At 37.5% G+C, this 22020-nt stretch overlaps 5 protein-coding genes across 12 annotated transcripts; 1 reads left to right on the top strand and 4 right to left on the bottom strand.

The window, feature by feature from the left end:
* Nucleotides 257-5534, bottom strand: LOC18787380 (kinesin-like protein KIN-10C). 3 transcript variants are annotated; one of them, XM_020556714.1, is made up of 18 exons: nt 4546-5534; nt 4043-4208; nt 3747-3947; nt 3471-3660; nt 3166-3371; nt 2810-3057; nt 2666-2708; nt 2387-2452; nt 2221-2268; nt 2078-2134; nt 1925-1981; nt 1760-1847; nt 1309-1664; nt 1191-1237; nt 1032-1053; nt 882-950; nt 742-780; nt 257-538 (listed from the first exon to the last, which is right to left on the bottom strand). In XM_020556714.1, the coding sequence occupies exons 1-18, from the start codon at nt 4752-4754 to the stop codon at nt 494-496; spliced, it is 2157 nt and encodes a 718-aa protein (XP_020412303.1). In that variant the 5' UTR covers nt 4755-5534; the 3' UTR covers nt 257-493. The 3 variants fall into 3 exon arrangements, with proteins under 3 accessions (XP_020412303.1, XP_020412304.1, XP_020412305.1); XM_020556715.1 differs by having other exon boundaries at nt 2387-2440; XM_020556716.1 differs by lacking the exons at nt 2221-2268; nt 2387-2452.
* On the bottom strand, nt 5675-8277 carry LOC18784663 (probable prolyl 4-hydroxylase 12). 2 transcript variants are annotated; one of them, XM_020556720.1, is made up of 7 exons: nt 7925-8277; nt 7051-7170; nt 6882-6939; nt 6692-6793; nt 6493-6550; nt 6219-6391; nt 5675-6129 (listed from the first exon to the last, which is right to left on the bottom strand). In XM_020556720.1, the coding sequence occupies exons 1-7, from the start codon at nt 7993-7995 to the stop codon at nt 5776-5778; spliced, it is 936 nt and encodes a 311-aa protein (XP_020412309.1). In that variant the 5' UTR covers nt 7996-8277; the 3' UTR covers nt 5675-5775. The 2 variants fall into 2 exon arrangements, with proteins under 2 accessions (XP_020412309.1, XP_020412310.1); XM_020556721.1 differs by having other exon boundaries at nt 7051-7167.
* On the bottom strand, nt 8374-11726 carry LOC18785201. Of its 3 annotated transcripts, none has more exons than XM_007217980.2 (6): nt 11607-11726; nt 10117-10834; nt 9739-9797; nt 9416-9544; nt 8925-9060; nt 8374-8790 (listed from the first exon to the last, which is right to left on the bottom strand). In XM_007217980.2, exons 2-6 carry the CDS (start codon nt 10819-10821, stop codon nt 8530-8532), a joined length of 1290 nt encoding a protein of 429 aa, XP_007218042.1. In that variant the 5' UTR covers nt 10822-10834; nt 11607-11726; the 3' UTR covers nt 8374-8529. The 3 variants fall into 3 exon arrangements, with proteins under 3 accessions (XP_007218042.1, XP_020412308.1, XP_020412306.1); XM_020556719.1 differs by lacking the exon at nt 11607-11726 and adding an exon at nt 11383-11577; XM_020556717.1 differs by having other exon boundaries at nt 10117-11639.
* On the top strand, nt 12834-14204 carry LOC18786111 (60S ribosomal protein L36-3). Its single transcript, XM_007218566.2, has 4 exons — nt 12834-12911; nt 13251-13355; nt 13590-13789; nt 13894-14204. The coding sequence occupies exons 2-4, from the start codon at nt 13254-13256 to the stop codon at nt 13925-13927; spliced, it is 336 nt and encodes a 111-aa protein (XP_007218628.1). The 5' UTR covers nt 12834-12911; nt 13251-13253; the 3' UTR covers nt 13928-14204.
* On the bottom strand, nt 14320-19323 carry LOC18785568. 3 transcript variants are annotated; one of them, XM_020557135.1, is made up of 11 exons: nt 18664-19323; nt 18490-18576; nt 17549-18316; nt 17370-17458; nt 17053-17141; nt 16823-16926; nt 16636-16735; nt 16126-16201; nt 15902-16013; nt 15286-15817; nt 14320-15191 (listed from the first exon to the last, which is right to left on the bottom strand). In XM_020557135.1, the coding sequence occupies exons 1-11, from the start codon at nt 18962-18964 to the stop codon at nt 14699-14701; spliced, it is 2751 nt and encodes a 916-aa protein (XP_020412724.1). In that variant the 5' UTR covers nt 18965-19323; the 3' UTR covers nt 14320-14698. The 3 variants fall into 3 exon arrangements, with proteins under 3 accessions (XP_020412724.1, XP_020412725.1, XP_020412723.1); XM_020557136.1 differs by having other exon boundaries at nt 18173-18316; nt 18664-19318; XM_020557134.1 differs by having other exon boundaries at nt 17370-18316.

Raw genomic sequence — 22020 nt, 5'->3', positions numbered from 1 at the left:
AAGGATTTTACATTTAGAAATCTGACCCTAAAATCATCTAGACGATGTGATGAAGTGCAAACTTGTATATGTATGTATTGGTTCACAAAGGCTGACTCTTGCTTGTTGAGTGTTAAAATTATAAAATTACAAAAACAATTATTTGAATTTGTTTTAAGATCAACGAACTCACAGGGATTGTCAATAAAATCCCTCTTATCTATCAGACTATGATATTCTTTTTTTTTTTCTATGTCATTGTGCCACACCTGATGAGTTCCAATCAAGATTTTTTTTTTTTTGTCTTTCACAGGAATTACACGATAAAGAAATAAAAATGTACAACATTACACGATAATTTTATGTTAAGGTTTAGGCAATTTGATGTTGCCAATGCCATGACAGTATCTTCATATACTAAGGAGAAAGAAAAGATAAATATAAAACAAAGGAGAAAGATGCCCTCTAACTTCTTCTTCGTCAAGCCTTTAATCTGTGTGTAATACTTGATTACCTAATTGAAAAGCCCTCCAACTTCCTTCTTCATCATTCCTTTAATCTGTGTGTTTCAAAACACAAATTTAAAAGTAAATTCGACATATTGATTGCCTGAATTCATATGCTTTTCATATACTAAGAAAATTGTCCATAAATAGCGAATAGGATAGCAAATGTTCTCAATGCTCTTCCTCAAGTGCAGTTAGGATATATAGGATAGGACTAACTAGAAAGATAAATAATATGAAAATTGACGAGAAGTACCTGCTTCGCTGAAAGTCCAATGTCTTTCAAATCATCAAGCTGAAAAAGCAAAATTGAAAAGCAATCAACTATAAAGCTTTAACTACAGAAAAAAAAATATATATATATATATTCCCATACTGTGTATTGAGAATACTTACATTCCTGAAGGGCTTAGGAGATTCATCACGCAATTCAAGTATGTAGGTTGCTCTTTTCTCACCAATCCCCTATATGTAAAATCTCAAATCAGTTAAATATGAAAAGATGCTAGAAAACCATGATAATAATGGAAAAGTAGTGATCCTCACATTTAATCTTTTCAATTCTTCCCTATGAAGTGAAAAAAAAAAAAACAGAGGAAAGGTTAGATTGTAAAGGAAAGCTTAACTGAGTTAAAGAAATACTAAAATTTTCAAAGTGCATTGCTCAGTAACAGAAACTTAGAAAGAAAAAAAACATTTACTTACTTGCTAGCTGTATTTAAGAAGCTAAGATAGTCTTGGACAAGGGAATGCTGAAATGAAAGAATAACATTAGAAGCAAAGTCAACGCATAAACTGGATGCAGAGAAGGGATAGATCAGACCTTCACTTCGGAATTGCGCGTACTAAGTGTTTCCCAAGGGCTGTTGAAATTTCCAACCTCCCATCTATCATTATCTTTCGTACCCTTATTGATAACTGGAGTTTTTGGTTCTTCAATGTTAGTAGAGAGGTGATTGTAGGATGAAGCATCATTCCCCTCTGGCATATTTGTGCACAATGGAGTTGCAGGACAGAGTGATTTCAAATTATTTGATTCCTCTGGCATATTTGTGCACAACGGAGTTGTAGAAAAGAGTGATTTCAAATGAATCGATAATTCTTGTAATCTTGCACTTATTGGTGGCGATTCTTCTTCATTGACCTCTGAGTCCTTGTTTTCCCTTTCCATATTATGGACTGTCAAATGAAAGAATACATTAGAAATAGTTATTTAAATTTGCATCTAATATCTTGCAAATTAGATTTGGCGATTCAAACCATAAGAAACCAACCTTCAACTAAAGACAATGTATTTCTGCTGCTGCTATTGACACTCAGAGTAACTTCCTCGGCATGACCACCACTGTTACTAGAAACATCCTGGAAAGAAAATGAAAAATCCATTAAGCATGTATGCCACTTAACCAAGCCATGATTGTGGAGCAACTGTCCATTACCTTTTCTGCCATTAAAGTACTTTCTGCATGCTTTGGAGCATCTGATAATAAATTGTCCTGCAGAATTTCAGTTGACCTCCATCACAACTTTAATATATGTATCTTATAAAAACTAAAACCCTCTTATTATATTTTGCTAGACTTAGTGATTACCTTTTCAGCCATAAAAGTAAATTCTTTGGGCTTCAAAGTATCTGATAATGAATTCTCCTGCAGAGACCATCAGTTGCCGTCAGTCACAGATTCCAAAGGTATTATTCTATAACAATACAGGAATACTGTAAAGGATAAATTACACATTCTAGATGTTCTGTTGCTTTGGTAACATTTGAAATTGACATTTCCTGCAAAAATACGATGCAATGTTGAATAAGAATACAAGATTACTCCCCCACAAGTGTCCTCGCCTATTGAAAATCTGAATATAGACCAGATCAAAGGTAAAATATAAAAGACCCTCACCTCTTTATCTAAAGAAGTTTCTGTGGTTGAGGCCACATCTGAGATTGCACTTACCTGCATTAAAATCTAATAAGCTAAAATTCAGGTTGGAAAATGCTTGGCATAGAAATGTGTCAGGGAAAGCATATAAGCTTCCCACACTCATATGTTAGATGTGCTTATAATCGTGGCATATGAATCAAACAGTTTCGAGTTGATAAGGTGGTGCTTTTTCTACCTTTGCGCATATCCAGGATAAATGAGACAACAATATCTGATACAAAGTTGGAGATTAAGTACCTTCTCCGATTTGGTCAACTGACTTGTTTCATCAAATAGCTTCCTTTAAAAAGAAAAATATATTATAAATTAAAGTCAGTACATTGGAATGGGAAAAATGATTCAACTACAATTTAGTTTACAAGAGGGACCTTCATAACATACCTTCCTTTCAATACGGATGCCGTACTACCATTGATCTTCTTGTCAGAAAGAGGCACTCTGGAAATGGTTTGTTTCTTTGCTGTAACAGAAATGGTCTTGGGTACATGGATCTTACGTGATGAAAGCACCGCCGATCTTGTCAAACACTTAATTTTCTTTGTCGAGTCTATGACAGCCCCATTGTTGTTTTGAAAAGAGCGAGACACCAAGCTTACCATGTAAATGGAATCTGGGCAGAATGATGGTTTCTACGGTGAAAGAGAGAGATAATATGTTAAGGTGATCAAAGGCAGTCAAAGCTGTCAAACAACAATAAACCAGAAAAAGAAAACTTGCAACCAAACTTAAAACCTTACCAAACAAGTGACCATCAAAACTCTACTTGCCCCACCCAGGGAATCTTGCAATAAGTGTGTGAGCTTGCTTTCCCTGTAAGGCACATGATTTTCTGTGGTACTCAATGCGTGAACAACATTTAACATGGCATACATTGTCTTATGAATTTTACTATTCTCAACAAGATTAAGGCCGTTGATACTTTTCTTTCTGGTATCCTCATAACCTGTTAAGGGCAGATTCAACAAAGTTATGGCCTATATAACATTGTTAAAACCAAAGAGGCTGAAAAAGATATTTGAGGCCTGTGCTTCAAAAATTCAACCTGCCAAGTCAACAAAATTCAGCTTGCCCACATGAAGTGTATCTGAGTTTTCACTGGGAGATGATACATGCACTATCAAGCCCTTGTGGCTCCTACGTGGAAGTTCAGTTGCTACCTTTTGTGCTGGTTTACGGGAACCACACCCAGTAACACATAATTTGTAGAACTCTGAAATGGATTTCATGGGAACCTGGAAAGATATGGAAATTATGTCATCAAGAATGTACAATAGACGCCCAGACTTACCATCTACATTGAAAACACCAAATAACTTGCCTGAGAAAGTCCTTTAAGCCGAATTTTCCCTTGAGCATCACCCTGTACCAAAACTACTTTGCGTTCTGGGTCCAAGATATCATATACATGGTCCTGATAAACCTCATAGGAAGATATAGTAACTGAATTTCCATCTTTCTCAGTCAGTGAAAGAATATCAGCCATTGCTAGTGCTGCCAAACCCGGTTTCTCACTAGAACCCTTCAAAATCAAGTGGTTCAACTCATTATTGTAAAGTTTATTTCCCAAGAAACTAGAGTGAAAGCTTTTTTTGGGATTGATAGAAATACACTCACCTGAATTAAGCAAGTCTTTCCACTGCCTCTTGCTCCAAATGCAATCACAGTGGCATTACAACCATCAAGAATCCCAGGAATTAGAGGCTTTACTTCTCGCGAAAAAATCACATTATTGTCTTCATATTGATCATAGCAGTAGTCCACTTCATAAGATTCTTTACGGCTGCAGGACAGCAAAAGAAAATTCTTGTTTTATTATATCATAAAACAAAAAAGATAACGAAGAGGAAAGAAAATTCAATTTATCCAATTATTGGTGTTCCCTTTTTACGCCTGAAATTTGAAAAGCCTCAATTCAATTAAGCTGACTAGCTGTATTAGCCAAAGTATAATATTTACTAGTTAATTTATCTGACACTACCAAGAACTTATATCTTTTCATTTTCCAGGCTTTCTCAGAAACGAAAAAATACCAACCAAAGTTTACATTTTCATAATAGAATTATGACGAAATAAAAAAAGAGAAATAAATAAGACCCCGGCACAAAGAGCAACATTACCTTGCTTCCTGTTCTCTGAAAGAGAGAGTGACACTCTCAGAAGCCTCTCCCTTGGGCTTGTTCACAGAGATCCAAGAAACCTCACTTGATAGCTCCCCCTCCGGACCCGTAAAACCCCTGATCTTCGCTACAACTCGTACCTTCCGAGATGGGTTCGGACGCATAGGGGTCTTGGTGCGGTCAGGGTGGTCGCACAAAGACGACGCCATATAGAATTGAAAATTTCTCAGCTAGTGAAATTTGGGTTTCAATTTGGGATCCAAAAGCGTGAAATTGAAAATTTTGAGAGAGGAAGATTACTCAACGTGAATTGCCAATTGGGAGTAAATGGGTTCTGAATTTGTTGGTTCTGGTTTTGATTTTATTTTGATTTTGGTCTTTATTTTTTGGTAAGAACCAAATAGCCGTTAAGGCCTGGGAGGGCATCCATTCAAATTTTGATGACGTGTCGTTCATCTTACGCTCCCTCTCCTCTCCTGAAAAGGATAGGGATTATAAATGGGCCAGCGCAGAAACAACCCGAAACGCATCGAACGCATTTTTTGTTTCATTTTTTGTTTCGGTCACAAAACGCTGCGTTTCATTCTTTGTTTTTGCTCGCAAACGGTGCGTTTTCACTGAGCTCGCATTTTCCTTTTTCTCAGCCGCCAAACAACGGAGGGAGACAATAAACCCACGACTCTATAATTTGATTTTACAAGTTGTTCGATTTCCACCGATTGGAAGCACGCAACAATGGACGAGAGGGCTTCGGAAACAAAGAACATCGAGAGGAAGAAGATAATGTCTGCGTGCGATGTTGAGGCCCTGAAGAAATGCTTGGAGGAGAACAAAGGGGACTACGTCAAGTGCCAGTCACAGATAGAGGCCTTCAAATCTTCATGTGCTTTAAAGAAGCCAAACCCATCTCTAGCATCTGTGCCATAGATCAATTCTGCTGCTTCTCATGTTCTTCCAATTTAGAGTTTGCTTTTGTATTAATGTGGAATTTTGATCTTTCATCTGGATTTTCTTCAATAATTCATTATCTTTAAACCGTTTCAAGCTTGATTTGGAATGGAATTGCTTTGAATTTTTTCACTGTAGAGCTTCTTTGCAGAAATGAAATCCTACCATTTGAACACTGAAATCAAATAAGAAGATTGATATTCACACTGTAATCTTTATTGACCAATCTGCATTGTGGAAACAATAGTTGTTGAGGTAAAAGACACTTTAGAGGTTTGCCCATCAGCACGCATTACAACTCTTCCTGCATGTCCCATAGTAATCAGGCGAACCAACCATGAATACAGGGTTCCTTTGACACTCCCCAATCGAAGCCCAATTGGGACAGTTATTGTCTTCATCGGTGCATTCGCTGCTCTCGAAATCGGATGACACTTTTTCCCCACCAATGGCTTTTGCATAAATGAATTTTGTGGCACACCACATTTCCCCTTCAAGTACTGGGCATCTGGTATGGGGGCTACTCTTATCCGGAGATGCATTAGGACGGAGAGTGAAAAACAGGATTGCATTTCCTTTAGTGGGTTTCAAGATGCTGCTACTCTTTCCACAATCAGACCAAACCTCGCTCCTCAGCTGTGATGGTTTCAGTCATGATCAGCATTTGACAATACATCCCAAATCTATAACGAAAAAGCAGAAATAAGGGACAGTTTCTATCTCACCTCAGACTCTGGGAATAGAATCTTGCCACCATGAGTGACGTTTGAGAGATACAAAATGACTGTTGCTATCAAGGGCTCACTCTGTTCCAATGTAGATTTGTTACCAAAAAAATTTACATTCTTCTCAGCCTCCTCGACCCCATTACGCGAAACCTGTAAAGCTCTGCTATTCTCTGAAGGACAAACACAAGCACTATATACGTAAGGTATGATGCCCAACAAGTCAGCCAGTTCAGGAATAGAAGACCATAGCAATAACACCGAGGGGAGATACCTTTAGGAAGGAAAGTCCAAGCTGAAATTCTTTCCTCAATCCTTGAAACAATCTCATCCTAGAAATCAAAAGACTGTTAATCATCAGATATTGTGCAGCATACCAGTGAAATGATTAAGAACGCACACTTTTACAGTCAGTAGTACTGGTGTTCTGAAACCCAATTACAATAACGAGTCACGGAAAACATGAAAGGTACCTCCATGTTCAAGGGAATTTCTAAACTTTTACGCAGCCTGATTGTGTTGGTGTTTCCTAAATCATCATATTCTGTCAATGAATTCTCTTCTCCACCATGTGCCTAAGCCCAAAACATCAATTTAGAACTACCGAGCAGCCTTAACCAATTTATATGCTGAAAATCTCAAAGAAGATGTCAGGGGATGTACCAAAGAAACAAGGTGGTCACACTCCTCATCTGATAGGAAACCTTGATATAAAAAGACCCTATTGCAAGAATCAAGAACTCAGAGTCTTACAGCAACAAGACATTACACATTCGCTGATTTGGAAACTTCGCGAAATTCATGAAATAAAAAATTCATGAATGTACCTGACCTTGGTCGCCAAGATAGTTGGACAGCCCGTGAAGGGTCAAGTCTGTTAGAATGAACTGAGTGGCCAAAGCGTATGAAAGTTTCTTTATTGGCTTCCTCACTCCTAAGTTCCTTCCTGCTACTGAAGCAAAATGATCGCAACAGAAAAGATTAAGGACAAGTAGAATGAACCAAACAAACGCAGTCGAAACATAGACAGAAATAAACACTTCCATCAGTTTGTGACAGGCATCTTTCTTTTACTTAATTTATGTCTATTTAGCAACTCAGACTAGCAAAAAAAAGAGCTCAAAAGAGAACCTTGTTAAAATACCAGCCCATAAGTGAAACACAACGTTTCACTACCCCTAGCACCTTTTTTTCGACGAACCCTATCCACACTTATCTCTCATCTCTCCGCCTCCATCACCTCCCATCTCTCTCTACCTCCATCGTCTCTCCTCTCTCTGCCTCCATCATCTCCTCTTAACAAAGAAAAGAAGGAAAAATCAAAGATACCTCTGACGAATAGAGAAGAAGCCGTCCTCCCGCCTAGCGCCTAGGCGGTGTCCTCCCGCCTAGGCCGATTTTTCGAACTTCAACAATTTACAACAATAAATAAATAAATAAAATGAGTAAGACTTGGGCAGAATGAGGAAAAAGAAGGTATAATTTCAGAATCCATAGATCATTGGCAAAACTGTAAATTTAAAGCCTAAGTGCCAACGATAGCCATTAATTAATTAATTAATTAGCGTGAAAACAAGGCTGAAATGTGAGAATTAAGGAACCAAAAATTGCGAAATCTACTAGTGAATCTCAAATAGCTGTTAGCTTAAGATTGAGTCATAAATAAGATGAGGCTACAGAAATGAAAATTGAGATGAATTTCTTACACTTCAGCAGAAGAGCTGGAGAAGAATGACGCAAACGCCAAAAGAAGAAAGATTGAGACGATGGAAGCCATTGACACTAACTGAACCTTTGTGTTGTGCGTGACATATACTCGCCCCTGCTGCGCCAAGCCTTTCTCTTTCTTTTTTTTCCTTTCTTTTTTAGGTTAAATGTAAAGTACATAGAAAACACAATGGAATGCAAAAGTTTTTTCGTTCTTTTTTTCATAAAATTTTTAAAATTATTATTATTAAACAAGAACCCGTTAAATGGTTTCCTTTCCTTGTATTTATCATAATTTGGTTTGTTTATGTTTTTTATCAAGGAATTAATGTTACAATCATCAAAATGTTTAAACTTGTCATGAAATGTTGACCAAAATAAATAAATTTGTCATGAAATGAGGCATTACAAAGAGCTACAACTTTTAGCTCAAGAAAAAAGTAGGGAATGAATCAATGAATAGTTTGTCGCATGTTTATTCTTTTCCTCTGATTGTACATGAAAAAAATATTACAATAAATTAATGATCGATCACTAAATATCAAGTCATCATAATAACAACAACACTCACTCCTTTTTTTTTTGGTTCTTTTTCTCTTCAAAATCAAAACCGCACAACAAATGTCTTGCTTTTCTTAGTGGAACTAAAAGAAGATTCCCCACTGGATCCATATGAATACTCCTCCTCATCCTTCTCATCAAAAGTTCCATAGATAGATGGTGAATATGCGTGAGGCACGGCCAACGTGACAGCCCTCTGCAATGCAGCCCTGTACTCCTCAGTGTGTTCTTTAGCTAACGTCTCCTGCCGCTCCATTTTTTGCTTCGGCGGTATCTCCATAATTTGATCTTTCTCCAACATTAACTGAAGGGAAGTGGAAAAAAAAAAAATTGCGGAGGTTGAGACACCAGACTATTGCAAGTTGGAAAACTACTCATTTGCAAATGCAGAAAGTAGAGACATATTTCCTATAAAATCTACTTGAAGGAAAAACTTACCTTTAGAGCCCTTTGGGCTTCTCTCTCTATCCAAATGATGGCATGGTCTGAAGTGGCATTACAAGAAAGAACTATGTGCTCAAATCGCCCATCTACGGGCACTGCAGTCTTGACCACTGGGGGAAACCTTCCTAACCTGCAAACAAAAATATGCAGATGGGAAGTCCTTTACACAAGATAAGATCAACAGTTACTCCCTGCTCAGCAAAATATCTATTAAACTGCTATGTCTTTGGTTCAATGTGGATGTGGCGAATCCCGCATACACCAGGCACCATTGTATAAAATCCCTAATAGGAAAGATTTAGTTAACAGGACCTGGATATAGGTATATGATATTCTATGTTAGTTTGCATATTGACCACACAATGACAAAAGCAAGAACAACACGAGAAACTTGTTATTAGTAATCTTGGTCAGGATAAAATAAGTTTCTGCAGCTATTTTGAGCAGATAATCCCAAAAGTTTGCTCATTAATGACTGACAATACCTAAAAGGCTTTCTTTCAACAATGTGATAGAGGCGGCCAGGTGCGTACAGCCTCCTTGGATCTTTGAGCATCTTCTCCTCAGGTATGCATGTGTCCCTCATGCATCGTATGCACAGTAGGCATGGCAAACTGTTTAACAAAATAAAGTCCAATTTTAACAATATATTGAATTAACATTCAAAAGGTGAAAATCCAGATAACTAAAAATCCAAAATTGATATGATCACCTAACTAATTCTTAAGATATTAAGTATGCCCTCTTTATGGGCCCCTTCAGCTGAAACAAAGCAATAGTTGAAAAGAGTGATCAGAGCCAATTATACCAGAAAAGTGACTTGAAAATGTCTTCCAAGGGTGTAGCTGTCCGAGGTAAGAAGTCATCCTGGTTCAGCATAATGATCACAATCAAATCTAAGGAATGCATTTACGGAACTACTACATAAAGATTATAAATGTCTATTGTATACTTGTGCGAATACATCCTTTAGTGTTTAGTTTTTCAAAGAACAAGCTCCCATGCATTGCCAATACAGACAACGGAGCTTTTGAGATGAACAATTTACACAACAATGAGATAGAAGATGCCAATAAATATAGAATATAAGGCTGAAGCATAATAAGATGTATATTCCTTTAAACTTATCGAACAAATTCTTCCTACCAAGACAAAATATGAACAAAGAAAGGGATTAAATACTTGCCTGAAGCACAACAGAATTGATGACATCTGCGTATCTGACGGCTAAGTTCAATGACATACACCTCGCAGGTGCAATAGCATAGCCCCTAACCCTCTTCCGATCAATGTTCCCCAACCTATCCCTGTTCTGCACCACCACCATTGTTAACAATGCTGCTACACCGGACCCTAGGGAGTGTCCCGTGAAAGTCAAAGTATAATTTGGATACTTCTCTACCAAATCTTTCAAAATCTCACATTCTGCATCCAGAACCCATTCAGCGGCTTTCAATAGCCCATTGTGAACATACCCGCCATCAAATTTCTTCTTGCCCAGCTTATTATCCATAAGAACTGCATAGTCACTCTCTCTTGCCAAGTTAAGGCCTCTGAAGGCGAGAACTATATCAGCATGGTCATGATCAAGATATAATATATATGGAGGAGCTTGTCCTTGAGTATCTTCATATGTCTTTTTCAAAATTAACCAATCTGGTTTAATTCCATACCCACCAGGGGGCTCCCAAAGGGGTTGACGAAGGTCATCTTCATAAACAGCTAGAATGTAGCGGCAAAGGCGAGGAACAGGCTCGAATTCTTCAGCAGTGGCAATGCCCCAAGTCTCACTGTCATGACCCGCTGTGTGGAGGCATCGCTTCCAAGCCCAGCGGGTACATGCCAGACAGTAAACGCACTCAATGAGAGGGCAGCCACATAGGATTGACATTGAGCCCTACAGTCTAAAGCATACTATGACAGATCAAAACTCACAGATACAAGAATTCAATACGATACTAATAACTAAGGAAATTTCAGCAGCACCTAAACATTGGGATTCCAAACGCAAGGATAGGCCAATTGGAAATAACATAGAAGTATGCATTGACTAATGTCACAAACAAGAACTCAATGGACTGAGCAAATTATAAGAACAGAGAGGATCTATGGAGATGAAAACAACACAAACAAGGATGGTCACAAATTAAACAACACAAATGACCAGATGGGTGTGGCAGAAGAAAGAGATCAAGCAAAATGTTCTATGAGGAACTCGACTCAAATTAAGGGTACCTCTAACCAGAGCTTGATAATCAAAAATTGAAACCAAAGCTGTTATTTATAAGGACCCAGAAGCTGAAACATGATACTGAACTTAATTGGATCTCAACCATTACAGTTTTTTGATGCACTGAAAAATCTTCAGCAGCTTTTGATCACAATTTCTACATCCAGTGAGACAAGAACACCAAAAAAAAAAAAAGAGCAAAGAGAAGAAAGTAACAGATACCCAGACCACGATTTCAACTTTGATCAAATGCTGGAATCTCACGGCATCACGCGAGATTTAACATAATTGAAGATGAAGAGCATGGGATTCGCGGTCAATATGAAATTAAAGCATGGTTTTTGCGTATGAGCTGGTGCTCAGTTATGGTATTATACCAATTTGGTAGTAAGTTAAAGTTCAAATCAAAATTTAAAAAATAAAGAAGTGTGAATAGAGGTCTATACCTGCAAGTCAATGCCCATTTGGGTTTTCTTCATTTCTTGAAGAATAGGTGGAAGTGGACGAAACATGAAAGCGCCCGGTGAAGGCCTCCAATCATCATCGTTGGCTTTACATTGGAAGTGGCAGTTGTGTAAATTGGCTCCACTTACAGTGGCATTTGTTGTCTTTTTAATTCATCTTCTCCTACCGTTCTTATGTAGAATCATGTCTCACCTGCTCCCTCCATCCACTCCTTACTCTTTTGACTATAAAACTTTATTACAAAATACAGAAACTAAATTTTACTCTGTTTCTTTTTTCTTTCATTCTTTGGTTTTTTTTATTTACAAATATGATGATGATTTAAATAATTAAAAACAAACAATCGTTGTGTATTATTTGAAGTTTTTTAATTCAATTCTCAATTTAACAAGAGATTTGTAACTCAAATAGTTAAAAACATTTACTTTTGCATCGGAGTTCCTCCATTCGAATCTCCCTCTTTCAATATAACTTTGTATATAATTATAATAATAAAAACCAATTATCTCTCTTCCAATTTACTCTTAAGAAAATTTAATAAAACTTAGGCAAAAGTATAATCTCAACCTTTCATCTTAAAAAATCTGGACATGTAAAATTACAATCATTTTTAAATAGTTTGAAGGATCTTTGATCTACATGTATAAGACTACCAAAGGTGGTCCATTTTTTTAACCATATATATAATCAAATATTTAAATTTTTTTTAACCCTGATTAAATAAATCAGCCCAAAAATTTAAAAACAAAATGAGTACACGATCCAACATTTTTCCCCTATAATATAATTCAACAATTACGTATTAAAATATTGGATTAGATTCTCCTCGTTTACATCACAATCATAAATCTTTGTTTATGTATAAGGTGGTTCTAATAAATTAGTAAATAAATGCTTGATCAATTGATTAGCAACTTATTAAAAAATTAAGGGTCATGCTAGGGAGATCAACTTTAGATACCAACTTGTGTATCAACTCTCTAATAGAGGTGGAGCCCACCAATACAATGGGTCCCACACTCTATTAAAATAAAGAAATGTAGCAGTAGATGGGCTTCGTTCAGTTACTTCCTATGATGTCCAACAAACTGAACCCCACTATAATTGAGACGTAGGTTCCTACATCTGGGCCGAAATTGGGCCTTAATTTTCATTGACCAAACTACCCTTGAACTTTTTCCAGTTTCCCCATTAAAACTCGGTATATATGAAAATCAAGCTCAAACCCAAAACCCTAGGTCTTCTTCTTCTAACCCGTCTCAGAGATCCTCCAAGCTCCGACTGAGGTAAAGGCCTAGCACTCTAGCGTTCTATTTCTCGTTCATGTCATTTCCTCATATCGTGAAACCCTAAACGAGTACATTTACTGCTTATTTTCCCAGAAAAAATAGGAAGAAAATAGTAAATGCTGCTGAGCTTTCTAGCCTTTTGATATGTGTTCATCTCTCTGTTTCTCGTTTTGACTGTTGCACAATATTTTTTTTTTTGGACTTATAAGGTTTGCACATTTAAATTTATTGTGTTTGGTTGTAGCTAATTACTAACTGAAACGATGAATATATGTGATGAATCTGGGAATCAAATGGATACGTGATGAAGCTTGTTTTTTCCTATTGTTGAAGCAGGTAATGGCTCCAAAACAGCCGAACACTGGGATTTTTGTGGGATTGAATAAAGGCCACATAGTGACCAGGAAGGAATTAGCTCCACGCCCTTCTGATCGCAAAGGGGTAAGTTGATTCATATTTTACATCTGCAATGTTTTCACATCATAAATCATGCTTTGAATTTGATTGTTCAACCCAGAAGCCATGTTGATATGTTATATAATATAGGAATTTGTATTTGGTATTTGATTCAAGTTCTTCTCTTGATGGCTGAAGAGATTAGTGACTACTTTTGTAGTAATTTTAAGCATAGGCTGCTGAAAATGCTTCAATTGATGATATTATTTGCTGGTGCAGAAAACTAGTAAAAGGGTACACTTTGTTAGGAATTTGATCCGGGAAGTTGCTGGTTTTGCACCATATGAAAAGAGAATCACTGAGCTTCTTAAGGTAGGCAAGGACAAACGTGCACTGAAAGTTGCAAAGAAAAAGTTGGGAACCCACAAGAGGGCAAAGAAGAAGCGCGAGGAGATGTCCAATGTCCTCCGTAAGATCAGGTAAACAAGATTCTATTTCTCGTCCCCGAATCTTAAAGAATGCTAACCTGGTTTGTGAATTCATATCAATAGTTACTTATTGTCGTGGGTGACTTCTGATGCAGGGCTGGTGGTGGAGCTTCGGAAAAGAAGAAATGAGGCACATGAAAGCTAATTGGAAGTCTCATAATTTCCAACTAGAGTCAATATGTTAGAAATTCACCTCTACAAAGTGTTTTTTCTACTCTGAGACTTGAAATTTTAGTTGCAGAAATTTGTTCTGTTGTGAATGTGAGCTGCAAATTGGAAAAAGCTGCTTGCCCAACATTTTTGCTATTGTTACTTAATTGATTGTCTTGGTGGCAAGCCATTTTTGTTAGATAGATTTTGTTTCTCAGTGATTTTTAATTTATGCTATAATGTGCTTGTTGCTCAATGGTTTCTAGGCCCACTCAACATGACTAGATTATTCACTCCGATTGTATGTCAATTAGAAAGAGACTATCTTAAAGGATGACGAAAGGAAGGAAAACTCGAGAGTAAAATAAACATTGGACAAATGCTAATTCCCTGGTTTTAACCGTTCCATTTGAAATGTAACCAGGCGGTTTTATTAGGCAATAACGGGGTTTACATCTTTTCCCAAACAAAAAGTAAAACGATCGGGTTTTACATCAGCCACAAGGGACTCATGGAGCCAGATTGACCCTTCCTCAATCCAAATACCAAAATCTGGATGATCCAATCCAATTAACTACAGCTAAGATGTGTAACTGTATTTATTACAAAAGGCTACCTAGCTAATCATCAATATGGTATAATAAACATGGGTGATGGATTATCCCCTTCATTAACAGAATCTCAAAACTGTTTTACAATTCTCACTCCTCAGTAGCCCGTCATCCGTAAAAATTGTTATAGAGATAGGAGTCATGTCTTGAACTTCTGGGTGAGTTTCTCCACTCCTCCCCTACAATCTTCCACGACGCGCTTTGCACCTTCTTTGAGAGCCAAGCTAAACTCCAAGGTACTTTGCTGCAACTCTTGGGCTGATCTACTGGCTTTCGAAATGGCAGCATCTTTCAGTTCTCCAGCCTCTTTTCCAGCCTGGGGAATCCATTCCCTCAAATTGGATACAAGCAAGGCTATCTTTTGGATGATTTTATCAATTATATCTCTGGATTTTCCTTTTATATTTGTTGCTATTGCCTTCAGCTTGTCCATCAAATTTTCCGCCCTGCTGACAGTTCCTTCAACTGAGAACTGCTTGCCAGCATCGAGCCATGTAACTTCAGCCAAGGCCTCTTCACGGAGGTCATTGTCAACAACTACCTTGATGCCTTGCCTCTCCCAGCGATCTCTAGCCTCCTCAAGTACTTTAGCTTGTTCTCTTGCTCTTTTTGCCTCATCTTCAGCCCAAGCCCTGGATAACAAAGATTAGAAGTCTTACAAGGTTGTGTGAAAATAACAAAGTTACTAGACGCAAAAAAGACACATGAGACTTGGATACTAAATACCTGGCCATGGACAAGGCTTTCCGTTCAACCTCTAGATCATACTGTAAGCGGGCAATCTCCTGGCTTTCATTTTCTGCTTCTTTCCTAAGTTTGCTAATTCTTTCTTTTTCATAGGATATTTCTACTTTGTTACTCAATAGGCTCTCCAATTGTTCCTCAACCTCATGCCTTAACCTTGACAGAACTTCCATTTCTGATTCAACAGCTGCACGTTCCTTCATTAAGGCAACATTATCTTCCTCTCTCTCGGATCTTAACCTTTCCAACTCATGTCTTGCTTCTTCAGCCATTTTCTCTACGGCGTCAATTTTTTCCCTCTCTATGGAAAGATCCTTCTGAAAACTTGCATTCACATCCTTTTCAACTTCAGCTACTAAAGCATTATGTGCATCCACAGCATTCTCTGCTATAGATTCTGCTTCAATACGTGCAAGCTCCTCACTAACTAAGTCAGAATACTCTCCAGTTGCCAGGGCAATAGCAGCCTGGGCTTTTGTTACTGGCTTACCTGGCTGGAATAGTCTGGTGTAACCTTTTATAAAAAAGAAAAGAAAGGAAATGTTAACTATTAAACTCATAAAATTTGCTCGAAATTCAAAATGTAGTTATGACTCACCAAATGCAAGGGTAATAATACCCTGCTCTCCTGATAGGTCAGCAACAAGTGCAGGACATGCATCTGGATGTATCTTATCGGTGTCTATAAATCCAGAAATTTGGTAGAGGACCTGTCCAAGTGCACAATAATAAGTAGAGAGTTAAATATTCAGAACTACAAGCACACGAGTAGCTCCAAAAGAAAAAAAAAAGAAGCACTAAACAAACTTAAATTTCAACAACCTCCTTGTCAGCTTTTGGGAGATTTCTTTTCTCTAGGGCCATTTTCCAACTTACAAGATCCTGGCGTGATAGAGGGCTGCAGCAAGGAATTTCAGAGAAAAATAAGGTAAATAAGAAAATCCTACCCTCAAATCTGTAACAGAAATCAAAACAATGCTATATTTATATGGTAGATACGCAATTGAATAGACAGCTGTAAGCTCACACAACAAGAACAACTAATTTCCACAGGTAAAGAGACCATCGAATGGAACAAGTACTCGTAAAATCCTCTATCAGGAACGGACCCGATAATTGGTTTGGAGATACATGGATGTAAGTGTGTCTTGTGTATTTGGGATCAGACAGAAAAACAACCAACGCAGAGTGAAATTGGATAAAAGGTTGGAACAAGGAGAATAACATGCTGGGAGTGCCAGCACAGATCCTAGCAGTTGGGGATGCCAACTGCATTTCAAGGAAACAATAATCTAAAGAGGAAACTATATTTCAAGGAATCTATTACACCACCTTTCAGGAGAAAAGTAGAACGGACTCTCATCTTCATCTAAGGAAGAAAGCATATCATTTCTTGACAGCCTGCTTGAGATAAGTCCAGCTTCAGCCAACCCTGAGAGGATGCAAATAAATTCCAATAAGCAAACAAAGCCTATCACACTTTCATTTATGCTATAGCCCAAAAATCTAAAATTCACACCTTGAATGGATGAAAAATCAGGGTCTTCAGGTGTAATATCGTCAAATGCAAGCTCGGTAACATTCTCAATATACATTGCAGGATATACTTTAGAAATTGAGTTCCTACAGATAACAAGAAGATATGCCAATAAATGTAAATATATAACGTGCTTAAATAATAGCTAAACCAATCATAGGTTGCAAAGATTTATATCTTATCAGTCACAGTGAGAAAGGAGGTTTTTATACCTTGAAAGAGCACTACTTGCAGAAACCAACCAACGAGCATATTCACGACGAGTACACAAGTCACCAGGTTGAACTTCAGCCTCTATGACCTGAAAACAGTTGTCATATTCAAATTATAGATCACAAACTGTAGTAACATATTTGCAAGGACAATTATAAAATCATAAGAACATTGCAACTTGAGTCGAACATTTCCAATTCAAAAACTGTCGAATCTAAGGATCAAATGCAACAATAGATTAAATTCTAATACATATATATTTGTAATGACTTTGGAACAAGGAAATTAAATGCAAAAAATGACAAAATGTCAATACCTTCAACACTTGCAGCGCTGCTAATGCCTGCCCCTGAACCTGATCAACAACTGCAGGAACCAAAACCTTTCCAGGAAGCACCTGTAGAGCTGCAGAAACCACAGTTGGAGCAGGTATTCCAGCAGAAGAGAAGGAATTCCCAGCATTTGGTAATTGTGATTTGCTTTTAGATGACTCACTTTCACTTATGATATTCCCTTCCAGGGATGAACTGATTCCCTCAGCTAAGCCCTGCAATGTGCTCAGGTCAAGGTTTTCTTTGGTTGAAGATGAGGCTACAGTCCCTATACTATCTTCAGACGAAATCTGAGGTTCTAAAATTGTGTTGGACTGCGAAGTAACTGAAACATCCAGACCTATAGGTTCATTTTGTTCACTAGTCTCAGGTATTCCATCCTGGGGTTCAAAGCTAAGGTTTGAAGGATTAGCATCATAGGCTGGCAAGTTGGTTGGTTCCACACTGACTAGGTTCTCTTTAAGTACAGAAGCCAAATCTCCTGTACCTACAGTGAGGCTGCTGTCAACATCCTCAAGCCCATAGGCAACAAATGAATCATTTCCATTTTCCGGTTCAGGCAGATTAAATTGCCTTGTGGATGTTTCAGGTTCTAGTAACTTGTCATCAGAAGTTGATTCATGTGGTGAATCTTCTTGAATGGATGCATTATTGATGGCGTCAGTGTCTCTGGATGTGTTCTTAAAATCTTGTACTGACAAATCCCTTATATCATTATCATTACCAACTCTAATTTCACTCAGAGACTCATCAATTTCTGTAGATGAAGAAGAATCCTCAAAAGTACCTGTCCTTCCTTCTGGACTACTACTAGCATCATGCTTCATAATGCTTTGATCATCTACATCTTCTGTGCTTCTATCATTTTGATCATCATAGGTCAAAGACATCTCCTGCTGTGTTGTTAAGGGCTCCATTTTTTGTTCTGGTCCTGAGCACAGCCACATATGTTTCAAGACATAGCAGAAAACTAAATACATTGAATACAGGACCTTACACAACAAAACCATGAAAATGATACAAAAAACTTCCATCAACACTACCCAACTTTCAGTCCATATTCAAAGATTGATGGTTATCGAAAGAAGGAAAACAGCTACTCACTGGAATTGTTTCGTTTTCCCAAAGACAATGCTGCAAAAGTAAGCCCCACAACAAAAACGGCTCCTGCTACTCCAGCTCCCACAGTCCCTGAGAGCAAACTACTCCACAAGTGTCACTAGCCATACAGAGCATAAGAGGTAAAAAGAAACGGCAATCTATTCAAACAAGCATTACCTCCAAACCATTTCCTCCTCTGTGAATCCAACGCATCTTCTCCATTATCGGAATCGGACCACCCCTTAAACCCATCAGCGGTCGAGTTTGACCCGACCCACGAACTACCATCACGACGGGGTTGCATTCCATTCCCAGGCCTCTCTCTGTCTTGAGCAACACAGAGCACTCGAGCCCGATGATCCAGCTTCCCCAGTCGCATCCGTAAAAGAATGGGGGAGGTTTTAGTGCAATTGCCGTAATTTAAAGCCAAACGAAGCTGGAGCGAGCTCGGAGACCATGTTGCAGTCACGGTAGCCATGAAAACTCACTACTGTTGGTTCAGATTGAGTTGATTACACCAAATTGAAACGCATAGAGAACCTCTCAGTGGAAGAACTGAAAATTAGGGTTCGTATGAGCTTGAATTGCAGAGGAAAAGGGTTTAATTGCAGAGAATTGGATGGGATTCGGAGGGTTTTCTTGTTTATTGAAGAGGAACAGAGACTCTCTAATTTTCTTATCCAATATTTTATTTTATTTTATTTTATTTTTGTCTATTGGTGGGTGGATACATGAGGAGGCCCCGAGGGAGGTCCTTTTTGTTTAATTTTTTATTTTTGGTAAAAAAAAATAAAACAAAATGGATTTTAGACCACTAGAAAAATATGTAATTCATTACATTTCTCTCGTAATAAATTATGAAAACGTTTTATGTGCAAATAATACATAAAAAATTAGGTTTGTTGTTGTAAAAGAATAAACATGTGAAGCCCACTTACTATTCATTACTGTTCATTACTGTTCATTTGGCGGCTTGATAGAGTTTTCATTACTGTTTCATTACTGTTCATTACTGTTCATTTGGCGGCTTTGATAGAGTCTGTCTGTCACGGGTGAACAGTGATGAATAGTGATGAATAGTGATTATTTCAGCCTATAAATAAGAAGAGAAACGGAAAGAAGAAGAGAAGAAAAAAAGAGAAAGGAAGAGAAGGAAGAAAGAGAGAAGAGAGAGCAGAGAGAAATTCTCCTAGAGAGAAAATTCAGTGAGCCACATATATTCTAAACACTAAACTTGTAGCCCTATTATTTTACATAGTGGAAAAGTTACTGCTGCTGCTCTCCGAGGACGTAGGCATAGCCGAACCTCGTTAAATGCTGTGTCTCATCTACTTTACGTGCAGCTCTGAATTATCGCACATATTCTAGGTTATTTTATAACACGTTATCAGCACGAGAAGCTCTCAGGTATAATTTTTGTGCTGCACTATTATTTATAATACTAACCATTATGTTGATGTAAAGAAGAAAAGCCAACGCATCTAGCTTTCCACTAATATATCAGTATAATATATATATATATATATGAAAAGTTGATGGTAATATAATATACTATATTTATCTGCTTTTCTATTACTAACCATTAACAAAAATGGACCCTTGGTAATACTAAACATATTATCAGTGGGAGACCGTTACTAATACTAACAATTTAATTTATGAATTTAAATTACCGCACATTTACATTTATTTAAAAGGGTGGTGCGGGTTTATCGTCCACGCCTTTACGTTCATTTAAAAGTATGGAGCAGAATTAGTGCCCATACACGCACGTTTAATTTATGAATTTAAATTACCGCACATTTACATTTATTTAAAAGGGTGGTGCGGGTTTATCGTCCACGCCTTTACTTTTATTTAAAGTGTGGTGCGGGTTTTATCGTCCATACCAGTAATTTATTTACCAGCAATTTATTTTATGGACTAAATGTGCTGTATGATGAGTTTTTACAGTATGCAGATCAGGACCAGCAATTCCTTGATCCTCATCATACAATTACATCAGGACTTGAAGATCCTTGATGATAATATTGATATGAGAGCTGGCAGTCTCTCCGGTACTATACTTGTTGGGGTTCCTTAATGATGTAATAGTACCGTATTGGTTCATAGTGCCGTACACATGGATGATAACTGTACTGGCAGATGTACTGTACACATGAATAGATATGTATTCATGACTTGATGAACAGTACTATTCACATGAATAGTGACGTATGCATAAATATGAGCCATGGATGATAACTGTACTGGCAGATGTACTGTACACATGAATAGATATGTATTCATGACTTGATGAACAGTACTATTCACATGAATAGTGACGTATGCATAAATATGAACCATTTTGGGTAAACCGTCACTATATACAAAAGGGAACCTGCAGTTTCATGGTGCCGTACACATTGATGATAACTGTACTGGCAGATGAATAGATACGTATTCATGACTTGATGAATAGTACTATTCACATGAATAGTACTATTCACATGAATAGTGACGTATGCATAAATATGAACCATTTTGGGTAAACCGTCACTATATACAAAAGGGAACCTGCAGTTCCTTAAACTCATGGATGAGAAATTAAATGAGATGCCAGAAGTTCCTCAAAATATGGACAATTATGTAAGGGCTTGAAGTCCCGGAATATGTACAGAAAATTGTAAAAATGTCCATACCATGAGAATATGTGGCTTTGGCCTGAAGTTCAAAATTTAAGAGTATTGAGAACCTGAAGTTCCAACAATTAAATGGACAACCCTTGAGGTATTATTGCAAATTGTGGTACACCACATATTTCTTTGGCATAAGAAGATGATGAATTTAATAAAGTTCGATTATGTTATAATCGACACCTCAAGGAAGAAATATATTTTATGAATTCCGGTTGTTAAGAATACACCGCGAAATGGATAATATCAATATAAACCTCAAATAATGAATTGAGGCTCCCCACATATTTTATTATACCTGGACCGGAAGCCCATGGATCCAAATATATGAGAGATCCTGAACTTGAAGTTGTGGGTATATAGTAGTTAATGCTCTTCACTACTATATTGCGATATTATCGTGGCTTTTACTCAATTCATATTTCATGTCCATTTGAAAAGGGCAAATAAATTCTGAGTTTGTGCCCAGGCCAAAAGTTCCGGGCTACCATGCAATTTGGGAGAGACAATGTGGTTATTTGAACCTATAAGGCACAAGGTTCCAAACCGTCATTTTGAAAAGACGTAAAAACCACAGGTGCAAGTTTAAGAATGTGCGCAATTATTATTACAGAAACATACAACAGATAGATTTTTTCCACCTGCAATGAAGGTGCAGGCCCTGTAAAATCTATAAAATTACATTATGTTCTGGAAGCCTCTGAAGGAAGAGGACGGCGCCTCTTAAGCTTAGCCATGAGCTTCTCGTGGTCTCCCAAAATTCTTTCATTGGAGACCTGCAGCATGTCTAGCCTTCTCAGTGTATCAACTGAGTACGAACTCACCAGTTTCAACAAGGAATTATTCTCTCCTTTAAGTT

Source organism: Prunus persica, chromosome G2 (assembly GCF_000346465.2).
Source record: "Prunus persica cultivar Lovell chromosome G2, Prunus_persica_NCBIv2, whole genome shotgun sequence".
Taxonomy (NCBI): domain Eukaryota; kingdom Viridiplantae; phylum Streptophyta; class Magnoliopsida; order Rosales; family Rosaceae; genus Prunus; species Prunus persica.
The sequence above is the reverse complement of the archived record's forward strand: the minus strand, read 5'-3'. Positions and strand labels throughout refer to the sequence as shown.

Coding starts and splice junctions, on each gene's coding strand:
- LOC18787380 (XM_020556714.1), bottom strand. CDS start 4,754: ATGGCGTCGTCTTTGTGCGACCACCCTGACCGCACCAAGACCCCTATG. Junction 2,269..2,386: donor AAACTTCTTTAGATAAAGAG/GTGAGGGTCTTT, acceptor GTATTTTTGCAG/GAAATGTCAATTTCAAATGT. Junction 1,665..1,759: donor TACATTGTCTTTAGTTGAAG/GTTGGTTTCTTA, acceptor TTCATTTGACAG/TCCATAATATGGAAAGGGAA.
- LOC18784663 (XM_020556720.1), bottom strand. CDS start 7,995: ATGGCTTCCATCGTCTCAATCTTTCTTCTTTTGGCGTTTGCGTCATTC. Junction 7,171..7,924: donor TCCAGCTCTTCTGCTGAAGT/GTAAGAAATTCA, acceptor ATTTTGCTTCAG/TAGCAGGAAGGAACTTAGGA. Junction 6,130..6,218: donor TTCTATTCCCAGAGTCTGAG/GTGAGATAGAAA, acceptor AAACCATCACAG/CTGAGGAGCGAGGTTTGGTC.
- LOC18785201 (XM_007217980.2), bottom strand. CDS start 10,821: ATGTCAATCCTATGTGGCTGCCCTCTCATTGAGTGCGTTTACTGTCTG. Junction 9,545..9,738: donor ATTTTCAAGTCACTTTTCTG/GTATAATTGGCT, acceptor TTTGTTAAACAG/TTTGCCATGCCTACTGTGCA. Junction 8,791..8,924: donor AAGCCCAAAGGGCTCTAAAG/GTAAGTTTTTCC, acceptor ACTTCCCTTCAG/TTAATGTTGGAGAAAGATCA.
- LOC18786111 (XM_007218566.2), top strand. CDS start 13,254: ATGGCTCCAAAACAGCCGAACACTGGGATTTTTGTGGGATTGAATAAA. Junction 13,356..13,589: donor GCCCTTCTGATCGCAAAGGG/GTAAGTTGATTC, acceptor TTGCTGGTGCAG/AAAACTAGTAAAAGGGTACA. Junction 13,790..13,893: donor AATGTCCTCCGTAAGATCAG/GTAAACAAGATT, acceptor CTTCTGATGCAG/GGCTGGTGGTGGAGCTTCGG.
- LOC18785568 (XM_020557134.1), bottom strand. CDS start 18,964: ATGGCTACCGTGACTGCAACATGGTCTCCGAGCTCGCTCCAGCTTCGT. Junction 16,736..16,822: donor TGATTTTTCATCCATTCAAG/GTGTGAATTTTA, acceptor GCATCCTCTCAG/GGTTGGCTGAAGCTGGACTT. Junction 16,014..16,125: donor TCCCAAAAGCTGACAAGGAG/GTTGTTGAAATT, acceptor GCACTTGGACAG/GTCCTCTACCAAATTTCTGG.